Source organism: Protopterus annectens, chromosome 8.part0 (assembly GCF_019279795.1).
Source record: "Protopterus annectens isolate FY-2018-M chromosome 8.part0, PAN1.0, whole genome shotgun sequence".
NCBI lineage: Eukaryota > Metazoa > Chordata > Ceratodontiformes > Protopteridae > Protopterus > Protopterus annectens.
Window position 1 is genome coordinate 1,314,064,214 of NC_056741.1, and position 23,871 is coordinate 1,314,088,084.

The following is a 23,871-nucleotide window of genomic DNA, read 5'->3' on the forward strand; positions in this document are numbered from 1 at the left end:
CTCAGCATAATGGAGTGAGAGTTATAGGTTAAGATAGGAAGAGTCAGTATAGCTAATGTCTGCAAAGATTCCTTCCAGCAGCTACCACAAGGAAAACATTCTACAGATGTTCACCAAATAGTAGGGCTTTTCAAAAAAATAAACACATATTCACACGTGTTTAGATATCATAGAATTGCACAGAGACCCAGCAAATTAGGGTGCATAAAAGAGGGAGCTTGCTTGCTGCATGTCATGCAAACGACATAGTGTGAAGTTCATGCTTCTGTCTTCCATGGAGTTTGAAGCTGCTGTGATTAAGTAAGCAGATCTCCTCTGCTGAAGCTATGTAGCATGTGGGAGGGGAATATAACAATGGTAACTCTTTACAAGGCCTGTAAAAATACAGAAAAACTCTGAAAGGTGTCAAAAACATTTGTTTCAATTATTGCATGGCAGTGCATAATGTGGGCAGAGCTGTAACTAAGCAGGATTAAAGGATGCAGCTGCCCTGGGTGTGATCTGTCAGGAGGCATGATTGTGAGGGAGCACAATACCAGCTTCATAAATGAATGTCATTACTGTAGTTATGGTCACAGCTGAAGTGCGGATGCACTCAGTGTGTGGTGATTTAACTGTAGCAAGTTGCTTGTTACATTAGTAACAGACAATTTATTTCTATTGGGCTTCAAGTTCAAGAAAATAGTTTAGATTTTTCTTTTTTTTTTTGATTCTCAGCTTTGAGTTCTAGGGGTGTAAGTTTGGCAATCTGCACAGGGTACTTGATGAACTTATTACAGCTCTGTTTCATATACTATACATTTTAGGGGGAGTCAGTAAAAGAAGAAGAGAGTGTGTGTGTGTGTGTGTGTGTGTGTGTGTGTGTGTGTGTGTGTGTGTGCGCACACGCATGTCACTAACAGCACAGAGCATTTCGCATCACTTACTTTACATATGGAAGCAATTACAATTTAAATAGTATCCATTTAATCAGTACTATCTGAAGAGGGAATCTAGTACTTGATGCAATCTGGGAGTGGGGTATTTCTCAATGTACTGGGTTAGGGTCTCATCCAGTCCCGCACTGTCAACCTGATGCCATAAACAGTGTTTTGTTATTAGCATAATTTCAGGTTCACTGCATTAGAGAAACTTTCTTATGGATGATCTTCCCATCTATTAGTAAGCACTTTGTAAAGTTCTGTTTTTCTTATTCTTCAGCCCTAAAGGATGAACGGTTTCAGCTTGTGGCTTTTACAAGGAAAGTAGTGAAGATCATGCTGTCGGATGTGAAACTGGAGGATGAAGGAGGCTATTTCTGTCAGCTGTACACAGATGATACACACCATCAGATTGCTATCCTGACTGTGCTAGGTGAGAATTGTTTTTCTTTGCCTGTAGATTGCCATCTTTTCTCTAACAGGAAGAACAGTGCCATCTATTACCATGCTAGTGTGCTCTGCAAAGATTTATGGGGCTCCTCTCTCTGCTGTTAGAGTTAAAATAGCCAGTAGGGAAAAACACAGATGAATGCATTCAGATGCTGTTCTTTTACTCTGCTGAAATGAATGTTACTTTCTGGCTTACTCGAACAGCAAGAAAATGCCTTAGCTGCTCCTGCATATGTCAGCAGTTACTGCAATAATTAAATGATGAACAGTGTCGGGGGATATTTTGGTAAAGGCCTAATTTTCAGGATAGTTGTTTATAAATCTGTAGCACAGTGTCTTGACGCTGAGATCATTAGCCATTGCAGAATGTTCATTTTCTCATATACAAACTGATAGGAATTGATTATATTGTTTTGAGAGGATAATAAAGCTTCATTATGTTTAACTGGTTACATTCTCAGAACGGTTTGGATAATATTAGCCATTAGCTGGGTGAGCTCCATCATATCTGCAATAGAAATATCTCAGCATTACCAAAATGTCTGTCTCTGTTTCTTTTTTTCCTCTTGCTGCTAAAAATGAAGTCACAGTGCTGTTTTAACCTCATTATCACTTTTTTGCAAGATAATGGCCCACTGTCAGTTTAGGGGTCACCTGTGAGCTTTGATCTATAGTCTCTCTGTCAGATTTACAATGTATATGTATATGGAATACAATTGTGATGCATTTTCAGTTATGCAAAGAGTCTAAGGAAATACCTGGATTTTCCATAAAATAATTCAGAATGGTTAAAACAGAAGAAAATTTACATAAAATTAATTAAAAAATGCTGCAGATCAGTTCTGGGAATTCCTCTTCTGAGGTCCTACTATCTGCACAAGATTATTGCCTTCACCCTAGTTTCTGTACTTTGGGGTATGTATGTCTGTCATAATTGCATACCATTATGTCACAAGCTAAGCTAGAAGGGCAAGTCCAGGCCCACCAGTTCTTTCTTGCTACTTCCAAAGTTCTAACCTTCTTATTTTTTGTCATAGTGAAATTCTTTCTTCACTAGCATAGTGTTCTTGTAGTACTGGTCTGTTGCCAGGCTCTGCAGTGCTACAGCTTTTATACCCAGGCTGACAGCACTATGTGAAGAAGTTACACAAATATCAGTGCCCATTCACCAAGGGATAAAAGAGTGAAACAGTTAAGGCCTGCATGACATCTCACAAGACGGTAACAATTTAGGGTAATGAGCACTGATATTAACCACAGGTCCCATTTGTGAATTCAGGCTGGACTCAGAATGCATAGAAAAGACAAGGAGTTGGTAGACAAGGCAGTGGTCAAAGCTGTACCTATGAAGCCCTTTGGAAATGTGGGTAATGCCACATCAAGGGCTGTGTGCTTTGCTTTAGCCAGAAATGTTATGTTATGTGCACAAGTGGAAGTAGTTATTGACCATTGTGGGGAGTGTTTGTTGTGTTCTCCCAACTCACTGGTACCTCTCTATTATTCTGTGAAAATAAGAAAGTTGTCCTGCAGGGTGACGATGACAATTTAGTGCCAGGCAGCCCACTCTCATGTAGCTCCACTACTGTCTCACTTAGATGTCTGAATCTCGGGCACTCAGCAAAGTCCTGACTTCTTCCCAGGACTGGACATGGTGCCTAATTTTTTGAGTTCACTCTGGATTGGAATACTATAACTGCTGACCAGAGCCTTTTTTAGATGATCTAAGTGGTTATATCAAGGCGATCTGGATGGGTTGCTCCATGTGATAGATGACTTGTAACACATCAGTGTTTTGCTTTCTATCTTGCTGTCACTATTCTAAATGCAGGCAGTGCTCCCATTTCAAACAGCTGCAGTTTTATCTATTTATTTATGTAAATATATGTATGCATGTCTGTATACATGTGTGTATGTATTTACGTTATTACGTATGTATGCACTCATATTTTGACTACTGATACAATTAACTTGGGTCAGGACCATTTCATTGGAGGCCAAGGGAGAAGCACTCCACATATATCTTGTCCACACAAAAGTATCTATACATGGTGGGTTGAATTACATCAGGTAAGCTACCTTGAACACACATACATTTGATTTAGAAGTACATTAAGGCCAGTGCAGAGGCCAGTTTGCAGTTCATTGGAATACACAAGAGAATTTGAGGTAATTCTATGCATCAGGTGACAGCTGTCTGACAATCACTCTTATATAAATATAATATCCAGAGATATTTTAATGCAGTTACATGTATACACAAAGCAGAATGACATGCCACTAGGAAGATCCGGTACACAAAATAGCTCATTATGGAGAACCAGTGTGGCTTTGTCATAAGGAACATTCCATTACACAGGTGGGACGGGGCGATTATTTGAAGATTTTACTACTGTATCAATTGATATTAGTGGAACAGTGCTTCTAGGTGTGCCTACAGCATATCAAAACAGTTTGTCACTAAAGAAATGTAACTATGTGCTTCTGTTCTATAAAGACACCTATAAGTCATTTCCTTCTTTGAATGACACAGAAACTATTTTTTTTTTTATGTAGAGAAATTGAGGGAAGCATCTAATAACATCCGCAGATATTTTATTTTGTTTGTACAGTCTAAAACATCACTAGTCCTAATGAGACTTGATAAAGTAGAAGAACATGCATTGCAGTTATATTTACTAAACTGCAGAATAGAGTTGAGTTTTCTAGCAGTGAACAGGAGGTGTGAGTCCTGAAGCCAGCTTCATGAGATGAGGAACCATCTTCTAGTTTTAATTGGGTGATTAATTGTAGCTCAGCCACTCGTAAGTTTTGGTGTCTTCTACATACCACGTCACTGCATTGGTTTGTAAACTAATTTAAAATGAGTGGCCCTAAGCAGAGCCCAGGGAGAGCCATTTGACTCTCATGTACTTATTGGAACATTTGTGACCCCATCAAATTGCACAGTCTATTAGTATAATATTTAACAGCACCAGGGATAGGGCCACTACCCAGTGACACGTTTCATGTGTTTTTCTTACAGAATCAGTAACTGTAATGCAATTTTTATAGAAAAACCCTTCTTGATGCCTTATTGAGATTTGTTTACTGTATGATTGGACTCAATATGGCTGGTCCACACTTTGTAGATTATTTATTCTATATCAATAGGCTAAAACTGTTAGGGTCAAGTGATGCAGGCCTATTTGTGAAGAGGTTCAATTACACCTCCCACTTAGAAGGACGAGACTCATAATAGTGGCCCCCACAATCCTTAGGTGACATGAGTAAAAGATGGTAATTATGAGGGCATGGAAGGTCAGATGCTAGTGCATGAATGGGCTATGTAATATGTGACACCACAATAAAAGAATTGCAGAAGCATATAGCTTAAAAATCCTATCACTATCACAGCACACACAAGCTGTGACCATGGAGAGTTTGACCACAGAATTATTCAGGGATCCACATGGGGGGACGTGAAATCAAAGGTATTTAAAGACATCATGCTTACTACTGTACATGTTGCAACAACAAAAACAAGCAAATAATCCAAGAGGGGGTATTTCGTTGAACCACCACATCATAAAGGTGAGGTCTGTGGCTGCAAGAACTGTCTGTTGATAAAGGGGTTCACATATATTATGAGGAGGTCAGTACTGTATCTTCAAGACCTGCCAGTGATGTGTGTAGGGGTGGGGGGGCTATTGCCATGAAGACAGCTGGCAGACAGAAGTTTGTGGACGCTACTGATTCTGATCACATGCTCAACCCAGCAGCCCTAGCGTCATCTGAAGTGAGAAGAACAAAGCTTCACCACCATTGCCATCCCCATAAAATCATGTAACACACAATGAAGGTCATATGACATGACAGTACTGAGATCCTGACATCAAGAAAAGTGATGTACCAACTTATATCTTGGACAAAGTGAAGATGAAAAACAGAACTACTTGATACCCTGGTAACATGAAAGACTTTAACATGGCTTATAAAGAGCAACATTTCATGTTTCTGGTCAATGATAAGAGGATTAAACATGTTATCATGTTGCTATTATTGACAGAAAAGAACCTGATGAATCTGTAACAGACTACTTTGTCATTAATGGAACATTTCCATCTCTTAGTGCATGTATATGTATACAGCTATATTACTTGATGTTAAATATACAGTTACTTTGAAAGTGCAACTGTTTTGAGTCTGCCACCTTTGGTCATAGCCCTCAGAAGTATGAAGTCTATCACAGAATATGATAGATACCATGACATTCAGTTTGCTGTTGCAGGGGTTTGGGCATGAGCCTTTAGCCAGAATACCTTATTGCAGACTTTGAAATGGCTAAAATATATAACATTAAAATTATTCTCCCACCTCTGTTCATGTCAGCTGCCAGTTTCACCTTTTCAAGATCTTGTAGTGCTAGATTCAAGGAAAGCACCTATCAACCACATAAAATATTGACACCATATTTGTCCACTAAATGAAGCCACATCTTGTATTGAGTCACTCCCTGCTTATGAGATCTGTGGCATTTTAATTGCATTGAGGACATCCTTCCCACAGATGACAGCATTGCTACTTGAGTTCCTTAGCCACAACTGCATTCACATCAAGTCACAAAGACAAGGAATATGGGACATTCATAGATGTATGTTACCATTGTAGCTCTCCCTGTGTCAGGATATCCCAAGATACAAAAGAGTGTTGAATCATAGATTCACATACTGTAGTCACTGCTGTCAAGAAAATATTTCAGTCTTGACCCTCCCCTGCACAGTACAGTACAGTACAGGAAAACCAAAATCAGGTAAACCATATCTGGATTACATGCAGGAGGGGTGAATTCAGGTCTGTCCTAGTAAAAAGTATGCCTAGCAGGCAGAGGGTGCCACCCACTGTGCAGAACTGGCAGACATATTCCACTGAATGCTTTCTGAAGTCATTTGTGTAGTATACACTAGTGTGAGCACTCAAATATGGTAGTACACTTACCATCCAGTTTCTCACTTGCTTCATAGCAACTATGTTATACATGATGCTTAGCTTTTAATGAATAAAATGTGTATTTTCTCAAATCCCAAATTATGGGCAGAAAATCATCCTGTAGTTTTTATAGTGTCCTGACTATATGTGCAGTGGTAACTACAAAAACTGGTGAAGGGGTGAAGTGTGCTTATAGAGTCCATGTGGTGTCATTATGGGTTGCATCCACATTTCATACATTGTGTGCCATTATGTTTAGAGTACACATGCATGTGGCTATTGATAGATGATAGTTAAAATCAAATAATTAATAGATTGTAGTCAATGCCTTCACATTTTTCTCTGACAATCCAGGCAATATGCACATATTTATTCCCAGTTCTGGGTTCACTCATTTGAAAACAAACTGCATTTCTGAATTCATATTTGTCTTTGCCATTCTTGTATGCATTACACCACTATTGCAGTCTTTAAATTCATCTCATACTCTACTCACAGAGATATATGCATTCAGCCACTTATTTGTGTTATTGGTCTTGTCCTTGTGGGATTTGCATTTTAAATTGATGTCAGGCATTATCCATAAGTTAGGCCTCTTTCACCAAAATGGAAACTGCATCTTACAGGATACTCATTTTCAGTAGCATGAGCACTGAAAAGAAGTCCATCCCAGTGACTAAGGTGTTTGCCAATATACTGATCATTACATGAAGGCCTTGCAGGGTAACATACTCATGACGTTCAGCCACTCGGATGACTAAATCTTAGTGACCTTGTTAAGGAGCTCTGAGTTACTGGTTCTTGATTAAGTCTGATTGGTTGCAGGCCTTGAAAATCACCACAAAACTAGGAGAATTAATTTTGTGTTCTGGCACAGAAGATCCTTTACCCTAATAGGACTACGGGACTCTCCATCATGGGTCATTCCTGCCCATTTAGAGAACCTGAGAGGTCATGTTTTTGTCATCCTGGATGAGAATGCAGAGGGTCCTGAAAGACAAGCCCTACTGTGCTTCTTGAGCCCTATGATGACCAGCATATTCTCTTCCCTATTAACTAGCCTGATATTTATTTATTTTATTCATTCATTCATTCAACCCTTCATTAATTCACTCACTCACTTTTTCATTCTTTTTTTTGCTAACTAATGTAGAATACTGTTCCAGATAGACTATTTTCAAACTTGCCAAGGAGACTATCTGCAGAACCTTCACACCATCATGGATTTTCAGCTGGTGTCAGATGCCTGTCATCGGGCTGCAGTGCAGTGGTAGCATGAGTTTACCCTTTTTTCAGCATAGTCTATCATAGATTGTCATGATGAATGTTATGATGTTATGATTTTGGGGATCCCTGTTAGTGGTGTGGCACATGTGCTGATAGTACAAACAGCATTGTTACATAAACATGCTAAAGCTTTTGGTGGTATTTTGGATTATGCTTTGTGTGTAAAGCATTTTAAAGCCAGTGAGATGTCTGCTGATAGAACCTGCCTTTTGGCTTTGTATTGCTTGAAAGACATGACCAGAAATGTCACATTAAGAAAAGATAAGAAAGGTGCACATAGTGTTACCATTGCCTATCATACTGAGGGGAAAATAAAGCCACAGAACCTCATGTATCATGTTTGCAGACATAGTAGAAACCACGGTGAGCAGATAAAGGAAAATTGTACAAAGAATATTGCCTTCCCTTCCACAGTAAAACAAAATGTGAAAATGTGATGTTAGGATCATGTCTGCCTAAGACACATTTTCAATTACTTCCTATACTACCTCTGTAATGGGTAGATTATTTGGCAGTATATACAGTCCTTATTATTGCTCTTTCCCTATACAGATACACTGTTGTACAATATTACATTAACACACCACTGTTTCATGACACATACATATGCAGGATTGCCACATCAATCTTATACTCAGAGACTGTTAAAGCAGAAAAAAGATTTACAGAAGGGAACGGTCATTCCTTTATACCTCATTGTTGGGATTGTTGTTAATCCCCCATTTGTTTTTCACATACATTGTTGATATTATTTATCAATATTATGTGCTAAAAAGGTATATTTAGAGAATTATTGGGGGTGTTATTAAAACTATAGACTTAGTTGACAAGAAGGACTTGTCCCATCTGCTCTACCCATCAGATAGCATGGGGCACTTGTCCCATCTGCTTTTTCCATAAAATGACATGGAGCACTTTTCCCAGCTGCATGCCCCATGAGATGTCATGGAGCACTTGTCTCAGCTGCTCTTCCCACATGATGTCATGGAGCACTTCTCCCATCTACTCATCCCACTGGATGCCATGGAAGACTTGTTCCATCTGCTATTCCTATAAGATGCCATGGAGCATTTGTCTCATCTGCTTATTCCATTAGATGCCATAAACACTGGTTGCATATGGTTTTTATAAGGAGCCATGGAGCACTTGTCCTATCTGCTTGTCATAATGAAATGTCATGGAACACTTATCCCATCTGCTCTTCCATAAGATGCTATGGAACACTTGTCTCATCTTCTGTTCCCATAAGATGCTATGGAGCACTGTCCCATCTGCTCATCCCATGACATGCCATGAAACACTTGTCCCATTTGCTTGTCTCATGAGATGCCATGAAATACTTGTCCTGTCTGCTCTTCCTATAAGATGCCATGGTGCACTTGTTCAGTCTGCTATCCATGAGATGCCATTGAGCACTTGTCTAATCTGCTCCTCACATAAGATGCCATGCAGCAGTTGTGCCATATCCTTGTCCCATGACAAACGATTGAATACTCTTCATCTACTCATCCCAGGAAATGCCATGGAACATTTATCCCATCTGCTTGTCTGATGATATGCCATGGAATGTGTCCCATCTGCTCCTCCTATAAGATGCCATGGAACACTTGTCCCATTTGCTCATCACATGAAATGTCATGGAACACTTGTCCCATTTTCTCTTCCCATAAGAAGACATGGAGCTCTTTTCCCATCTGCTCTTCCCATGTGATGACATAGAGCACTTGTCCCATCTGCTCATCCCATGAGATGCCATGAAGCAATAGTCCCATCTTCTCATAAGAAGATATGGAGTTCATGTCCCATCACTCTTCCCATAAGATGATATGGAGCACTTGTCCCATCTGCTCATCCCATTAGATGCCATGGAAGACTTGTCCCATCTACTCTTCCTATAAGATGCCATGAAACACTTGTTCAATCTGCTCATCCCTTGAGATGTCACAGAACACTGGTTCCTTCTGCACTTCTAAGATGCTATGGAGCACTTGTCCCATCTGTTTGCCACATGAGATGCCATGGAACACTTGTCCCATCTGCTCTTCCATATGATGCCAAGGAACACTGGTCCCATATTCTCTTCTCATAAGATGACACAAAGCTCTTGCCCTATCTGCTCTTACCATAAGATGTCATAGAGCACTTCTTCAATCTGCTCATTCCATGACATGCTATGGAACACTTCTCTCATCTGCTTCTCCCATGAGATGCCATGGAATACTTGTCCCATCTGCTCTTCCTATAAGATGCCATGGAACACTTGTCCTATCTGCTCTTCCCATGAGTTAATGTGGAGCTTTTATCCCATCTGCATTACCTATAAAAAGACATAGAACTCTTGTCCAATCTGCTCTTTGCCTAAGATGACATGAAGCACTTGTCCCATATGCCTGTCCTATGACACAGTATGGAATACATCTCATTTACTCATCCTATCAGATGCCATGGAACACATGTCCTGTCTGCTCATCCCATGAGATGCCATGGAACACATGCCCCATCTGCTCATTTCATAAAATGTTATGGAGCACTCATCCCACATGCACTTCCCATGAGAAGACATGGAGAACTTTCCCAGTCTGCTCTTCCCACGAGATGGCATGGAGAATTTGTCCCATCTGCTCTTCCCATAAGATGGCAGGGAGCAGTGTCCCATCTGTTCATCCCATGAGATGTCATGGAACACTTGTCCCATCCGCTTGCCCCATGAGATGCCATGGATCTCTTATCTCATCTGCTGGTCCCATGAGATGCCGTGGAGCTCTTGTCTCATCTATTCTACCCACAAAAAGCCATAGATCACTTGTCCCATCTGCTCCTTGCATAAGATGCTATAGAGCAATTGTCCCATATCGCTGTCCTATGACACACTATGGAGTACTTCTCATCTATTCATCCCATGACATGCCATGCACCACTTGTCCCATCTGATTGTCCATTGAGATGCCATGGAACAATTGTCCATCTGCTCATCCCGTGAAATGCCATGGAACACTTGCTGCATCTGCTCTTCCCACTAGATGCCATGGAGCACTTGTAACATCTGCTTGTCCCATGAGATGCCATGGAATACTTGCTAATCTGCTCATTCTATGAAATGCCATGGAACATGTGTCCCTTCTGCTCTTCCCATAAGATGCTGTGGTGCACTTGTCCCACCTGCTCTCACATAAGATGTCTTGAAACACTTGTCCCATCTTTTCTTCCCATAAGATGACATGGAACTCTTGTCAAATCTGCTAGTTTCATCAGATGCTATGGAACATTTTCCCCAAATTCTCTTCCCATAAGATGACATGGGGCACTTGTCCCAAATGCTTTTCCATAGGATGACATGCAGCACTTGTCACATCTGCCTTTGCCATAAGATGACATGGAGGACTTGTCCCATCTGCTTACCCCATGAGGTGCCATGAAACACTTGTCCCATCTTCTCTTCCCATAAGAAGACATGGAGCTCTTGTCCCATATGCTCTTCTGCAAGATGATGTTCAGCTCTTGTCCTATCTGCTCTTCCCACGTAAAGACATAGAGCACTTGTCCCATCTGCTCTTCCCATACGATGCTATGGAGCACTTGTTTCATCTGCTTGTCCCTTGAGATACCATTGCGCACTTTTCCCATCTTCTCTTCCCATAAGATGGCATGAACCTCTTTTCCCACCTGCTTTCCCCATGTGATGACATGGAGCACTTGTCTCATTTGCTCTTCACATAAGATGCTATGGAGCACTTTTCCCATCTGTTTGTCTCTTGAGATGCCATTGAACATTTTTCCCATGTTTTCTTCCCATAAGATGACATGGAGCATTTTTCCTGTCAGCTCTTCCCATGTGATGACATGAAGCATTTGTGCCATCTGCTCTTCCCATAAGATGACATAGGGCCCTTGTCCCATCTGCTCATTCCATGAGATGCCATAGAGCACTTGTCCCATCTGCTGTTCCCATGAGATGACATGGAGCTTGTGTCCCATCTGTTCTACCCATATAAAGGCATAGAGTTTTTGTCTCATCTGATTCTGGCATAAGATGCCATGGAGCACTTGTCCCATATTCTTGTCCCATAACACACCATGGAATACTTCTCATCTACTCATCCCATGAGATGCCATGCAACACTTGTCCCATCTGCTTGTCTGATGAGATGCCATGGAACACTTGTTGCATCAGCTCTTCCCACTAGATGCATGGAGCACTTGTAACATTTGCTTGTCCCATGAAATGCCATGGAATACTTGGCTGTCTGCTCATTCCATGAAATACCATGGAACATGTGTCTCTACTGCTCTTCTCATAAGATGCTGTGGTGCACTTGTCCCATCTGCTGTCACATGAGATGTCATGGAACACTTGTCCCATCTTTTCTTCCCATAAGATGACATGGAGCTCTTGTCAAATCTGCTAGTTTCATCAGATGCTATGGAACATTTTTCCCAAATTCTCTTCCCATAAGATGACATGGGGCAGTTTTCCCATCTCCTCTTCCATAAGATGACATACAGCACTTGTCACATCTGCCTTTGCCATAAGATTACTTGGAGGACTTGTCCCATCTGCTCACCCCATGAGATGCCATGAAACACATCCCTTTGTCACTTCCCATAAAAAGACATGGAACTCTTGTCCTGTCTGCTGTTTCCATGTAAAGACATAGAGCACTTGTCCCATCTGCTCTTCCCATAAGATGCCATGGAGCAGTTGTCTCATCTGCTTGTCCCTTGAGATGCCACTTAACACTTTTCCCATCTTCTCCTCCCATAAGTTGACAGATCTTTCCATGGGATGACATGGAGCACTTGTCCCATCTGCTCTTCCCATAAGATACCATGGAACACTTGTCCCATCTACTTGTCTCTTGAGATGCCATTGAACACTTTTCTCATGTGTTCTTCCCATAATATGACATGGAGCATTTTTCCTATCTGCTCTTCCCATGTGATGACATGAAGCACTTGTGCCATCTGCCCTTCCCATAAGATGGCATAGGGCCATTGTCCCATCTACTCATTCCATGAGATGCCATGAAGCATTTGGCCCATCTGCTGTTCCCATTAGATGCCATGGAAGACTTGCCCCATCTGCTCTTCCTATAAGATGCCATGGAACACTTCTCCCATCTGCTGTTCCCATGAGATGAAATAGAGCACTTGTCCCATATGATTGTCTCATGACACACCATGGAATTCTTCTCATCTACTCATTCTATAAGATGCCATGGAGCACTTGTCCTGCCTGCTTGTCCCATGAGATTCCATGGAACACATGTCCCATCTGCTCATCCCATAAGATGCCATAGAGCCCTTATCCTACTTGCTTTTCCCATGAGATGACATGGAGAACTTGCCCAATCTGCTTTTCCCATGAGATGTCATGAAGAACTTGTACCACCTCATCTTCCCATAAGATGTCCGGGAGCACTTGTTCCATCTGCTCTTCCCATGTGATGACATGAAGCACTTGTCCCATCTGCTCTTCCCATAAGATACAATGGAGCACTCGTCTCATTTGCTTGTCCCTTGAGATGCCATTGAACACTTTTCCCATGTTTTCTTCTCATATGATGACATGGAGCATTTTTTCTACCTGATCTTCCCATGTGATGACATCGAGCACTTGCCCCATCTGCAAATCCCATAAGATAACATGGGGCACTTGTCCCATCTCCTCTTCCCATTAGATGCTATACAAGTATTTTTCCATCTGCTCCTTGTATAAGTTGCCATGGAGCACTTGTCCCATCTGCTCATCCAGTGAGATGCCATGGAACACTTGAGCTATCTGCTTGTCCCTTGAGATGCCATTGAACACATGTCCCATCTACTCATTCCATAAGATAACATGGATCACTTGTCCTATCTGCTGTTCCACATGATGACATTGAAAACTTGTCTCATCTGCTCTTCCCATAAGATGGCAGGGAACACTTGTCCCTTCTGCTCTTCTCATAAGATAGCATGAAGCACTTGTCCTAGCTGCTCTTCCCATAAGATGCCATGGATCACTTATTCCATCTGCTCATCCCATGAGATGCCATGGAACACTTGCCCCATCTGCTTGCCCATGAGATGCCATTGAGCACTTTTCCCATCTGCTCTTCACATGAGTTACCATGGAGGTCTTGCCCCATCTGCTATTCCCATGACACTGTATGGAGCTCTTGTCCCTTCTGCTCTTCCCATGTGTTGACATGCTGCTCTTGTTCATCAGCTCTTCTCATGACATGGCATGAAGCACTTGTCCCATCTGCTCATCCCATGAGATGCTATGGAACACTGGTCCCATCTGCTCATACCATGATATGGCATGCAACACTTGTATGGCATGCAACACTTGTCCCATCTGCTCATCCCATGGAGCTCTTGTCCCATCTGCTCTTCCCATGAGATGGCATGGAGAACTTGTCCCATCTACTCTTCCCATAAGATGGCATGGAGCACCTGTCCCATCTGGTGTTCCTATATTATGACTTGGAACACTTGTCCTGCTTGCTCTTCCCATAAGATGACTTGGAACACTTGACCCATTTTGTCTTCCCATAAGATGATCTTTAACACTTGTCCCTTCTGCTAATCCCATGAGATGCCATGGAACAATTGTCCATCTGCTCTTCTCATGCGTTACCATGGAGGTCTTGTCCCATCTGCTGTTCCCATGACATGACATAGAGCTCTTGTCCCTTCTGCTCTTCCTATGTGTTGACATGCTGCTCTTGTTCATCAGCTCTTCTCATGACATGGCATGAAGCACTTGTTCCATCTACTCATCCCATGAGAAGCCATGGAACACTGGTGCCATCTGCTCATCCCATGAGATGCCATGGAGCTCTTGTCCCATCTGCTCATCCCATGAGATTCCATGGAGCTCTTGTCCCATCTGCTCATCCCATTAGATGACATGGAGAACTTGTCCCATCTGCTCTTCCCATAAGATGGCATGGAGCACTTGCCTCATTGGCTCTTCTCATAAGATAACATGAAGATGAAGCACTTGTCCCATCTGCTCTTCACATAAGATAATGTAGAGCACTTGTTCCATTTGCTGTTCCCATAAGATTACATAGAGCACTTGTCTCACCTGCTCTTCCCATAAGATGGCATGGAGCAGTTGTCCCATCTGCCCATCCCATGAGATGACATGGAGCACTTGTCCCATCTGTTGTTTACATGAGTTACCATGGAGCTGTTGTCCCATCTGCTATTCCCATGACATGACATGGAGCTCTTGTCCCTTCTACGTTTCCCATGTGTTGACATGCTGCTCTTGTCCCAGCTGGTCTTCCCATAAGATGGCACTGAGCACTTGTCTCATGTTCTCTTCCCATGAGATGACATTGAGCATTTGTCTCATCTGCTCTTCTCATAAGATGACATAGAGTATTTGTCCATCTGTTCTTCCCATGAGATGGTTTGGGAAGAATAAATGGGACAAGTGCTCCATTTGCTACACAGCTGATAAACTACAGATCCTACTTTTACTGTAGCTTAACTTTTTGCACAGCAAGTGATAATAATTGATGTATGCCCATATTGTACATTCACGAATTCCCTCACACTTTTGGACCATGTTTTCTCCTCAGGAAAATTGTTCTGGTTGCCCATTATTGCCCTTTCATAAGGACACCTCATTATACTTCCGCTGAGCTACTGGATGTAATAACTGCAACTCAGTTTTATATATCTTTGTAAACACATAACATGTTCAGTTATTTGTGTGTTTTCCCACCTTTCTTCAGGAGTGTGCAAATTAAATTAACATTTTTAAAATCTTTTATTTTATTTTATTTTGGTCACCTCCTGGATCCTATTAAGCAAATATATGAGAGAGAAAACTTTCACACAAATTTATGAGTACAGCATACATTTTTCTTTTTCACTCTTTGAGCTCTATCCTAATATCTTAATCCGAGCTGCAGGCCTATAGAAGGCTATCCTGGCAAGCCGAGTCACAAAGAAGAGAGAGTTCCAAGCCATTTTAAACAGATATACACTTTCATATACAAAACATGCACACTCACATACACATACATACAAAACACTCACATGCATGCACACATACATAAATACATCCGAACACACGCACCCATGAATGCATGTACACACATATGCAACACGCAGAAATAAAACACATACGGATGCACATGTACACAAACACATACAGACACACACACACACACACACACACACACACACACACACACACACACACACACACACACACACACGAGTAAATGCCTACATGCAAACACATACATGCACGTGTGTACATGCACTTACAGACATATGTACTCATGAATGCAGGTATACACACACACAAACATAATTAACTCCCACAAATAACATATACACAATACAGGCATGCAGACACACAAACAACACACAGACACACACACACAAAACCACGTACACATGTGCACATACATTACATAGGTTCATAGGTAGGGACTAGGCTATCTGCCTGAGGGCATTTATAAGCCTTGCCAGAGCATGTTGGCTTTTGCCGCCACATTGATTAATTAACTGATCCTCTGTCAATTAGAGCCAATGAAGTGATCCCAGGGTTGTATTTTCTGTTACCCAGCCACTTGTCAAGGTTTCTCTTGAAGAGTGTTAATGAAGGGCTCTGCCTAATGTAGTTTTCGAATTTTGTTCCAAACCATGGGGAGTCTCTGTGACAGGAATCTATCCCTCCAGCATGTTCTATTTATTGTTGTGGTGAGGTTTAGCTCACTAGAGTGTGTGGCTCACAGTGACTTGGATTTCTTTAGGTGGAGCATGTCCATCAATTCTGAGTTGGACATGGCTTTGTAAGTCAGGCAGAGATCACCTCTGAGTAAGCGATACACTGAGTACAGCCAGAGTTTTTTTCAGTCAGGCTGCATAGGACATATGTTTGAGGCCAGTAATCCTCTTGGTGAGGTACTTTTGTGGTCTCTCCAGCTGTTGAAAGTGTCTTGTGAGGTACATCCCAAATGGGACATTGTACTCTATGATGGGTCTGATGAGTGATGAGTAGAGGGGCACTGTAACCTCTTTATTTCTAGATGCAAACCCTTTAGTAATTAGATGGGCCACATAGAAGGGTTTCCTAACTACTTTGGCAATATGATTGTCAAAGGAGAGGTTACTATCTACCTGGGTCTCCAGATCTCTTATTACCTCTTCTGTATTAAGGAGGCTACCACCTATGTGGTAATTTATGGGTGTTTTGTTTTGCCCAAATGGGATGACTATGCATTTTTTGGCATTTAGCTTGAGGCCATGACATTGACACCAAGTGTCTGTCTCAGTAAGGCCCTTTTGGAGGATGTCCGTGTCAGCTGGAGAGTCAGTTATGGCTCCCAGTTTGTAGTCATCAGCGAACTTGGTTAGCCATAGTCTTCCTGTGTTGGCCTGTACTTCTGAGAAGTATATGCCGAACAGTAGGGGTCCCAGGACTGAGCTTTGTGAGACACCACTTGTGACTGGTTTAGAGTCTGACCTGGAGCCCACTGTTCTTACCGTGTGAGTTCTGTCTGTAAGGCAGTTGGCAACCCCATCTCTTGATGTAGGGGTTTATGTTCAGGCTGGTGAGTGGGGAATGGTGTTGAAAGCCTTGGCGAGGTCAAGGTTGGCTGTGTGAACAACCTTTCCCTCATCTATGGGCTTGGTGATGGTCTCAAAGAAGTCAACCAGATTTAGTAGGCATGATCTGCCCTTAACAAAGCCGAACTGGGTCGGGTCAAGTGTTTGTAGGTTCCCAATGTCTTTGTTAATGAGTTCCATGATGATGCACTTCATAGCCTTGCAGACTAGGCTAGTCAGGCTTATGGGGTGATAGTTACCAGGGTCAGTTGCGGCACCTCCTTTGTGGAGTGGAATAACCATTGCTGTGCGCCATTCTATGGGTATGTAGCCTGTGGAGAGGCTGAGGTTGAACATCGTGTTTAGCTGGGGTTTAGTTCATTCTGTAGTTTGTAGATATCGTAGAAGAACCTCAGGACACACAATTTATTCAATAGACATAAAAACTGTGAAAAATAATAAAAGAATAAAAGATATCAGATCTCATTCAATGCCATAAAGTGCTTTACTTTTAAAATAAGTTAAAACCAATAGCAGCGCAAACCCAATCAAGGGATGCTTAATCATTGTAGCAGCTGTACCTAATCAGTTCCCTTTTTTTGATCAATTATGTTGCCCCTAGGATCCGCTCATATACTGCAACATAAAGAAATGTTAATATATACTATTGCAAAATTTAAAAACATCACTTATCGAAACTTACAATTTCAAATATCAACAAACATGAGCTAGCTTGAACATAAAAAAAGTGCATAATAAAAAAAAGTGAGAACTCTGTGCTGCATACTTAAAAGCTATTTAAACATTGGATCATCATGGATCTAACATATTCAAGTAATGCTTACACATCCATAACTGTAGTACAATTGATTGACAGAAACCAAAAAAGCCCTAGCAAAACTTAATGCGCTTGTATAAAAGATTACCTAACTACTTCTCTCCCAACAATTTTTAAAAAATCTGAGGATACCATCAACCATGCAAATAACTAGATCCAGAAATAATAATAATTTCAACACGCTGTTCCCTATAAACCATGGCTCATGGCTAGAAATATATAAAAATATAAAATATCTGAAATAATACACAATATGTTCATTTCATATTCCTCAAATTCAACAGGTAATAAAAAAAAAAAAACCAAGTTCTAAACCAGGATTTGTTCAAATGAGAGTTAGTATCATGTTTGATCACTAGTGTAGTACATCACATCACCTACAGTATATCTCATAGAGAGTAGGACACAATCAACCTTCCTGCAACCTCAGATTAGTTATTCATCATATGTAGTTATTAATACCTGGATCAATATGGGCTCCTGTTTTAAGATCCCACTAATTCTAGTTTAGCTAATACTGTAGTTTAGAGTTGTCCCCTTCTTCTTCTCTATGTGCCTAGCTAGAGCATTAGACTCTTTGTTTTCCCGTATATATACTGTGATTATATCATTCACATGTGTAAAGACCTGGGTAGTAGTTATCCCATTTGCACATACAACAATTGCGCAAGGAAAACTCACTATCATTTGTATATTTCATCATGTAAGAAAGTCTGTTCTTATTGAGCTAGAAATATCTTAGTCATATTGTCCGCTTCCTCTTCCAAACTGGTGGGATGCTGTATAATTCTTTGTAACCTAGTAAATTGGGCTTTCACTATATAGGGATGATGCTGCCTAGGATGCATGCTGCTGGACTCAAGGATGCTGTAAACTGCTCAACTCTTCAGTAGTGCCTCTCCAAAATAGCAGGATGTCATCTACAAATCTTCTATATAGGCATATTTTTGTCCATCATCATTTTTAAAAACAAACAATCGTTTTAGGGTGCCCATAGCCACACCCCATGTCTGTAAATAATAACCTCTGATTAAAGGGTAACACATTGTTGTATTCAAATATTCAAACATTTCTGAACTCAATTGTCTGCACATAAGTAAAATCGTAGATCTGAATGAATATTCACAATAATACACCATGTGTGGAAGAGGAGGACAAAACACACTTTTTTTTTTTAAAGTCAAAGTTATATTCCTTGCAAACATTCAGTGGGTTACTTGCAAACATTCATTGAGTCTACAAAAGTTTCTGTGGGTCTACTGGTTCAATAACGCACAAGTCAGATGGTGTAAGATGAACACTGGACTGCCAGTTTATTAAACACAACATTCGTTCTCCTTACTGTCCCTGTTCTATTCATTCTGTAGTTTGTGCAAGACACAGCCTGGGACACCATCTGGCCCCATTGACTTTTCCGGTATTGTTGTGGGCCCTTTTGGGAGTGAGAGAGGGGGTGAAGTTTGCACTGAATCTATCTGCCAAGATGTTGGCAATATCAGTAGGTTCAGTATATTTTGTGCTATTTTGCACTAGTTCAGTGCATATCTGTGAGTTGCCACTTAGATTCTTAACATAGCTAAAGAAGGCTTTGTGATTAGCTTTTGAATCCTTGGCTATTTTTCTTTTAAAGTTAGCCTTGGATGATTTTATGAGGGACCTTAGTTTCTTACTGATACTGATCAGGGATGTCTTTCCTTCTTGAGATTTGCTTTTTTTCTGAACTAGTTTCCTCCTTCTATTGTATAGCCAGTTTATGGCAGGGGTCCACCAGACTGGTTTCCTTCTCTTAGAGTGAGTCTTGGTTTTGCTAGGGATAGCACAATCCATGCATCCTTGTAGGTGCTCATAGAGTGCATTTGTAAAGGTTTCTGCATCTTGGGCAGTGTTATCCTTTAGCATGGGGGCTGTGAAACTTACCGCCTCTGTCTTAAGTAAGGTGAAGTTTGCTTTAGAAAAGTTTTTTACTGTGGTTTCCTTAGTTGGGGGTGGTGATGGGGTGTGGACATCCAGAGTGATTAGTTTACGGTCTGATCTAACCAGTGACGGGTTGACCTCCAGTGTGGAACACCTGTCGCACATGTTTGCGATGACCAGGTCCAATATGTTTTCACCTCTGGTAGGGGAGTTTACCTGCTGATCCAGGGCATTTGAGTTGATGAATTCCAGGAAGTGCTGGGCCTGGGAGTTTGTACTCGAGTAGTTTTCCCAGTTAATGGTAGGGTAATTGAAATCATCCAATATCAGGGTGTTCGGTAGGACCTTCATGTTTTGCAGTGTCTCCAGAAAGGTGGAGTGGTGGTCCTGGGTCATGGAGGGTGATCTGTAGCAGGCCACAATTTGCATTGCAGATTTGCCCAATGTTAGTTGCACATGGATGATCTCAGAGGTATCAGGATACGCCACTAACCTGGAGGTGTAGGTATCCTTGATGAATATGGATACACCCCCTCCTTTTGTGTTTCGGTCCGTGTTCTGTGGCAGAAATGTGTGATACAAGTTGTAGCCTGGTAGTGCTGGGGTGCTTTCTGGAACCTTGAACCAGGTTTCAGTTACTGCACAGATGGTGTTCTCCATACTGAGGAGTGCCTCGAGCGCATGCAATTGTTGATTTAAACTCCTGTCATTGAGTAGCATAACCCTCAGTTTTTGTTAATTGTGCTGTTTATGGAAGTGGGTTTGACTTTTGAGCCTTGTCTATAAAAGGCACTATGGGGGCAGCAAGAGCCTTGGCCAGTATTCCAAAGCCTAGAGGTGACAGGTGCAAGCCGTCTCTTGCGAAGCAATGCGGCTTGTTGAGGCTGTCACCCCAGGCTGACAGACACTGGATCCCCTTTGAATGACACCAGAAGCTTAGGCAATTGTTGAAATTGATCATTTTTTCTTTATACATATGAACAATTGAGGAGAATTTTCATGTAACCTATCTACATGTTTTTGGATGTGGGATAGAAGAGGAGACCCTGATGGGAAACCACACAGACATGGAGTCGACATGCAGACTCTGCACAGAAGTCACTCCAGGTGGGAAATGAGCTTGAGAGCCAATCACTGTGAGGCTATCATACCTTAATGAACATCAAAAGGTCAAGGAACATTGCTCATAAAATGGACCGGAATTCAAAGAACATTATAGTATAAGAAAATAAGCCATACATTTTTAGATACTTTGTATGTATTTTTTTTAGGGACCATATGCAATTGTGTTTCCTTTCACTAAACTGCTTCTATCTTTTTTCTGTAGCCTTAAAAAGCTGAGTTCTCAAGCATTTCAAACAAGTGTGTAATGATTCCCTAACATCAAGAAAATCAAATGGCAATAGAGTTATTTCTTTTGACTAGTGGATAACTAACCAGCAAGGTGTCAACTTGATTCCATTTTGTTACCATTCACTATTTTAACAAAATTACTTAAAAATATATAATGTCTGCTACTTACCAAGCTAGTTCCAGTCCTCTTAATAGCAGAGCCAGAGCCAAGTGTCTGAAGAATTTTAATTTCTTTATCTGTTTTTTTAAAGTTCATTTTAATGGTCTGTAGCAGTTTTCATTCATTGTTGCATCTGTTTTTAAGTTAATTTATAACAGTTTGAATTGATTTTAGCTGTTTTAAGTCATTAAGTTAAAAGTGTTTTGTTGACGCTGGCCCTGTGCTATCTGGGAAAGTGTCTTAATACTCTTTAAGCCTGTGCTTAGTATTTCCAGTAAATAGATGCACTGTTGTGTAACTGTTTAAATTAAATCCTGGTTGCTTTCTTGTGAAAGATTGAGCCAGTTCATCTGAGAACTGTATCTGCTACTGGCTGTTCAGTTTTTTCAGACCTTTGTACTTCTTATAATTGCTGCTGCTGTGATCCATTTCCAGAGCATTCAACAACAAAGCTAAACAGCTGATGAATTTTCTCACCCTCCTGTGTTGCTCTTGTTATGTTTTTAAACCCAGTTTCTGTCATGTTGTCCACCCCACATGTTAATTTAGCAGAGAATTCCCTCCCTCTCATCTTTCATTGGCTTGCTGTCAGTAAGCACGAAAGTATAATTTTGTGAAATCACTCCCCTAAAGCTAATTAAATGCATTTGCCCTCCCATTGTATTCCACAGATCCAAAAATCTGTCTGCTCATCCTGGCAAACCATGTTGTTTTTTTAAAATGAGTGGTTCTTAAAATGTCTACACTTGCTATAAATTTGTCTTTGGAAACTCATCTTATCTGTTGATATTAGAAAACTCTAGAAATTCATTAGGAAAACCTTCCCCCAGTTACAGTTTCTTGTATATCTTCCTACCTATTATGTGCACAGTTTGTTTGTTTGTCTTTTCGGCTTTTCCCAGTTAGGGGTTGCCACAGCAGAACTCCGGTCCGCTAATGATTGGCAGTCGATTCTTATGGTGCCAAGTTGCCAGCTCGACGCCCAACCTTCAGCAAAGGCATGCCCATTCACGCATGTCTTTTGGAGGCCACTCGACCGTGGGGAGGACATGCAGACTCCACACAGAAGGCACTCCAACTGAGAATCAAACAGGAGAACCTCTTGCTGTGAGGCAACAGAAGCATAAAAAAGGTCTGCTCCCTGATTTTGTGCTTCTAATGTAATGAGCAAGCTAAACAGGTCCATTCCTTTCAATCTATGCAGAAACTGTATCAGTTTTTACAGTAAAAGCACTGAAACTTTTCCTGTCCTACAAACACAGGACCTGATTATGATTAGGCCTAAGGTCACCCTTACACAGTACGGTATCTAGAAGTATTAACCTTTTTTTGTATATATATATATATATATATATATATATATATATGACTTTTAAATTCTGGAGCATCTGGGACAAGGCATCTTATCACTGGAGTGCCTTCTGTATATTTTGTGGATTGTACAATAATCATACCACCCACTGGTATATTAAAAGGTCTGCCTACTAGTTTCACTTTTGTTGCCAGCCTATTAATATCTGGTTTCCTAAGACAGCATACTAACTGCATAATACTCACAGATAATGAACTTAACCTAAACACTAATAATTACATCTGCAAGAGGTGAAATATGTAATTAATCTAGATTCTAGAAGCTTCCTTCTCACCTAAAAAACTTGCCATATGGGGTTCATACACGTCCACCACAATCATTCAGTAATCACACCAAAATGTCTTATGCTGACACTTTAAAAAATCACTCCCAAAGCCTCTTAGAAATAAGAAGATTAAGTTGCAGCAAAAAGCAGGCCACTCATTTACGTCATACATACCTGTCAGTCATCCTAAGCAAAATCACGCCAAATCTACCATTGTGAACTACACACAACAGTAATAGAAACACTCCAATGCAATCACCCTGAACCATGGAACCAAAAGAAGTGTTTTACAGATAGGTAGCTCTATTGTCAGGCACGTTGACTCATCACTCTTAATGCTGGACAAGTAGGTGGTTTCATTGAGTTGACTTTCAGGTGCCAGGATCTCTGATATTACAAGGGCCCTAAGGATCCCAACACCTGATAAATATGACTACAAAATGTCAGTGGTTCACGCAGGAATGGATGACGTGAGACATTAAAGTCTGAGTGATATGTCAGAATTTTCCATGCCTGCTACAAATGAGTACAAGTTAGGCACTGGTCCAGAGTGAAATCCTTCCTTCCTTCCTTCACTTAAAATGATGCCTAGATACAAAGAAAAGGCAATTGGCTTTAATAACTAGTTAAGTAGATTGTGTCATTCAGTATGTATCACCATGGGATGAGATGCTGAACAGTCCGACTTGCTTCATTAAGGCTAGTATGCACCTGTCATTCTATTTCTTTCACATACTAGCCAAAGATGTCACTGCCCCAAATGCCTTTTTCCAGACAAAGTTCAGC

At 41.0% G+C, this 23,871-nt stretch overlaps 1 protein-coding gene across 1 annotated transcript in view; it reads left to right on the plus strand.

Annotated features, from left to right (window-relative positions):
- Positions 1–23,871, plus strand: part of CADM4 (cell adhesion molecule 4) — a 1,113,916-nt gene that overhangs the window by 1,183 nt on the left and 1,088,862 nt on the right. Inside the window, exon 3 of the mRNA XM_044079430.1 lies at positions 1,201–1,353. Within this exon, the coding sequence (XP_043935365.1) occupies positions 1,201–1,353 (153 nt within the window). The remainder of the gene's footprint in view (positions 1–1,200; positions 1,354–23,871) is intronic.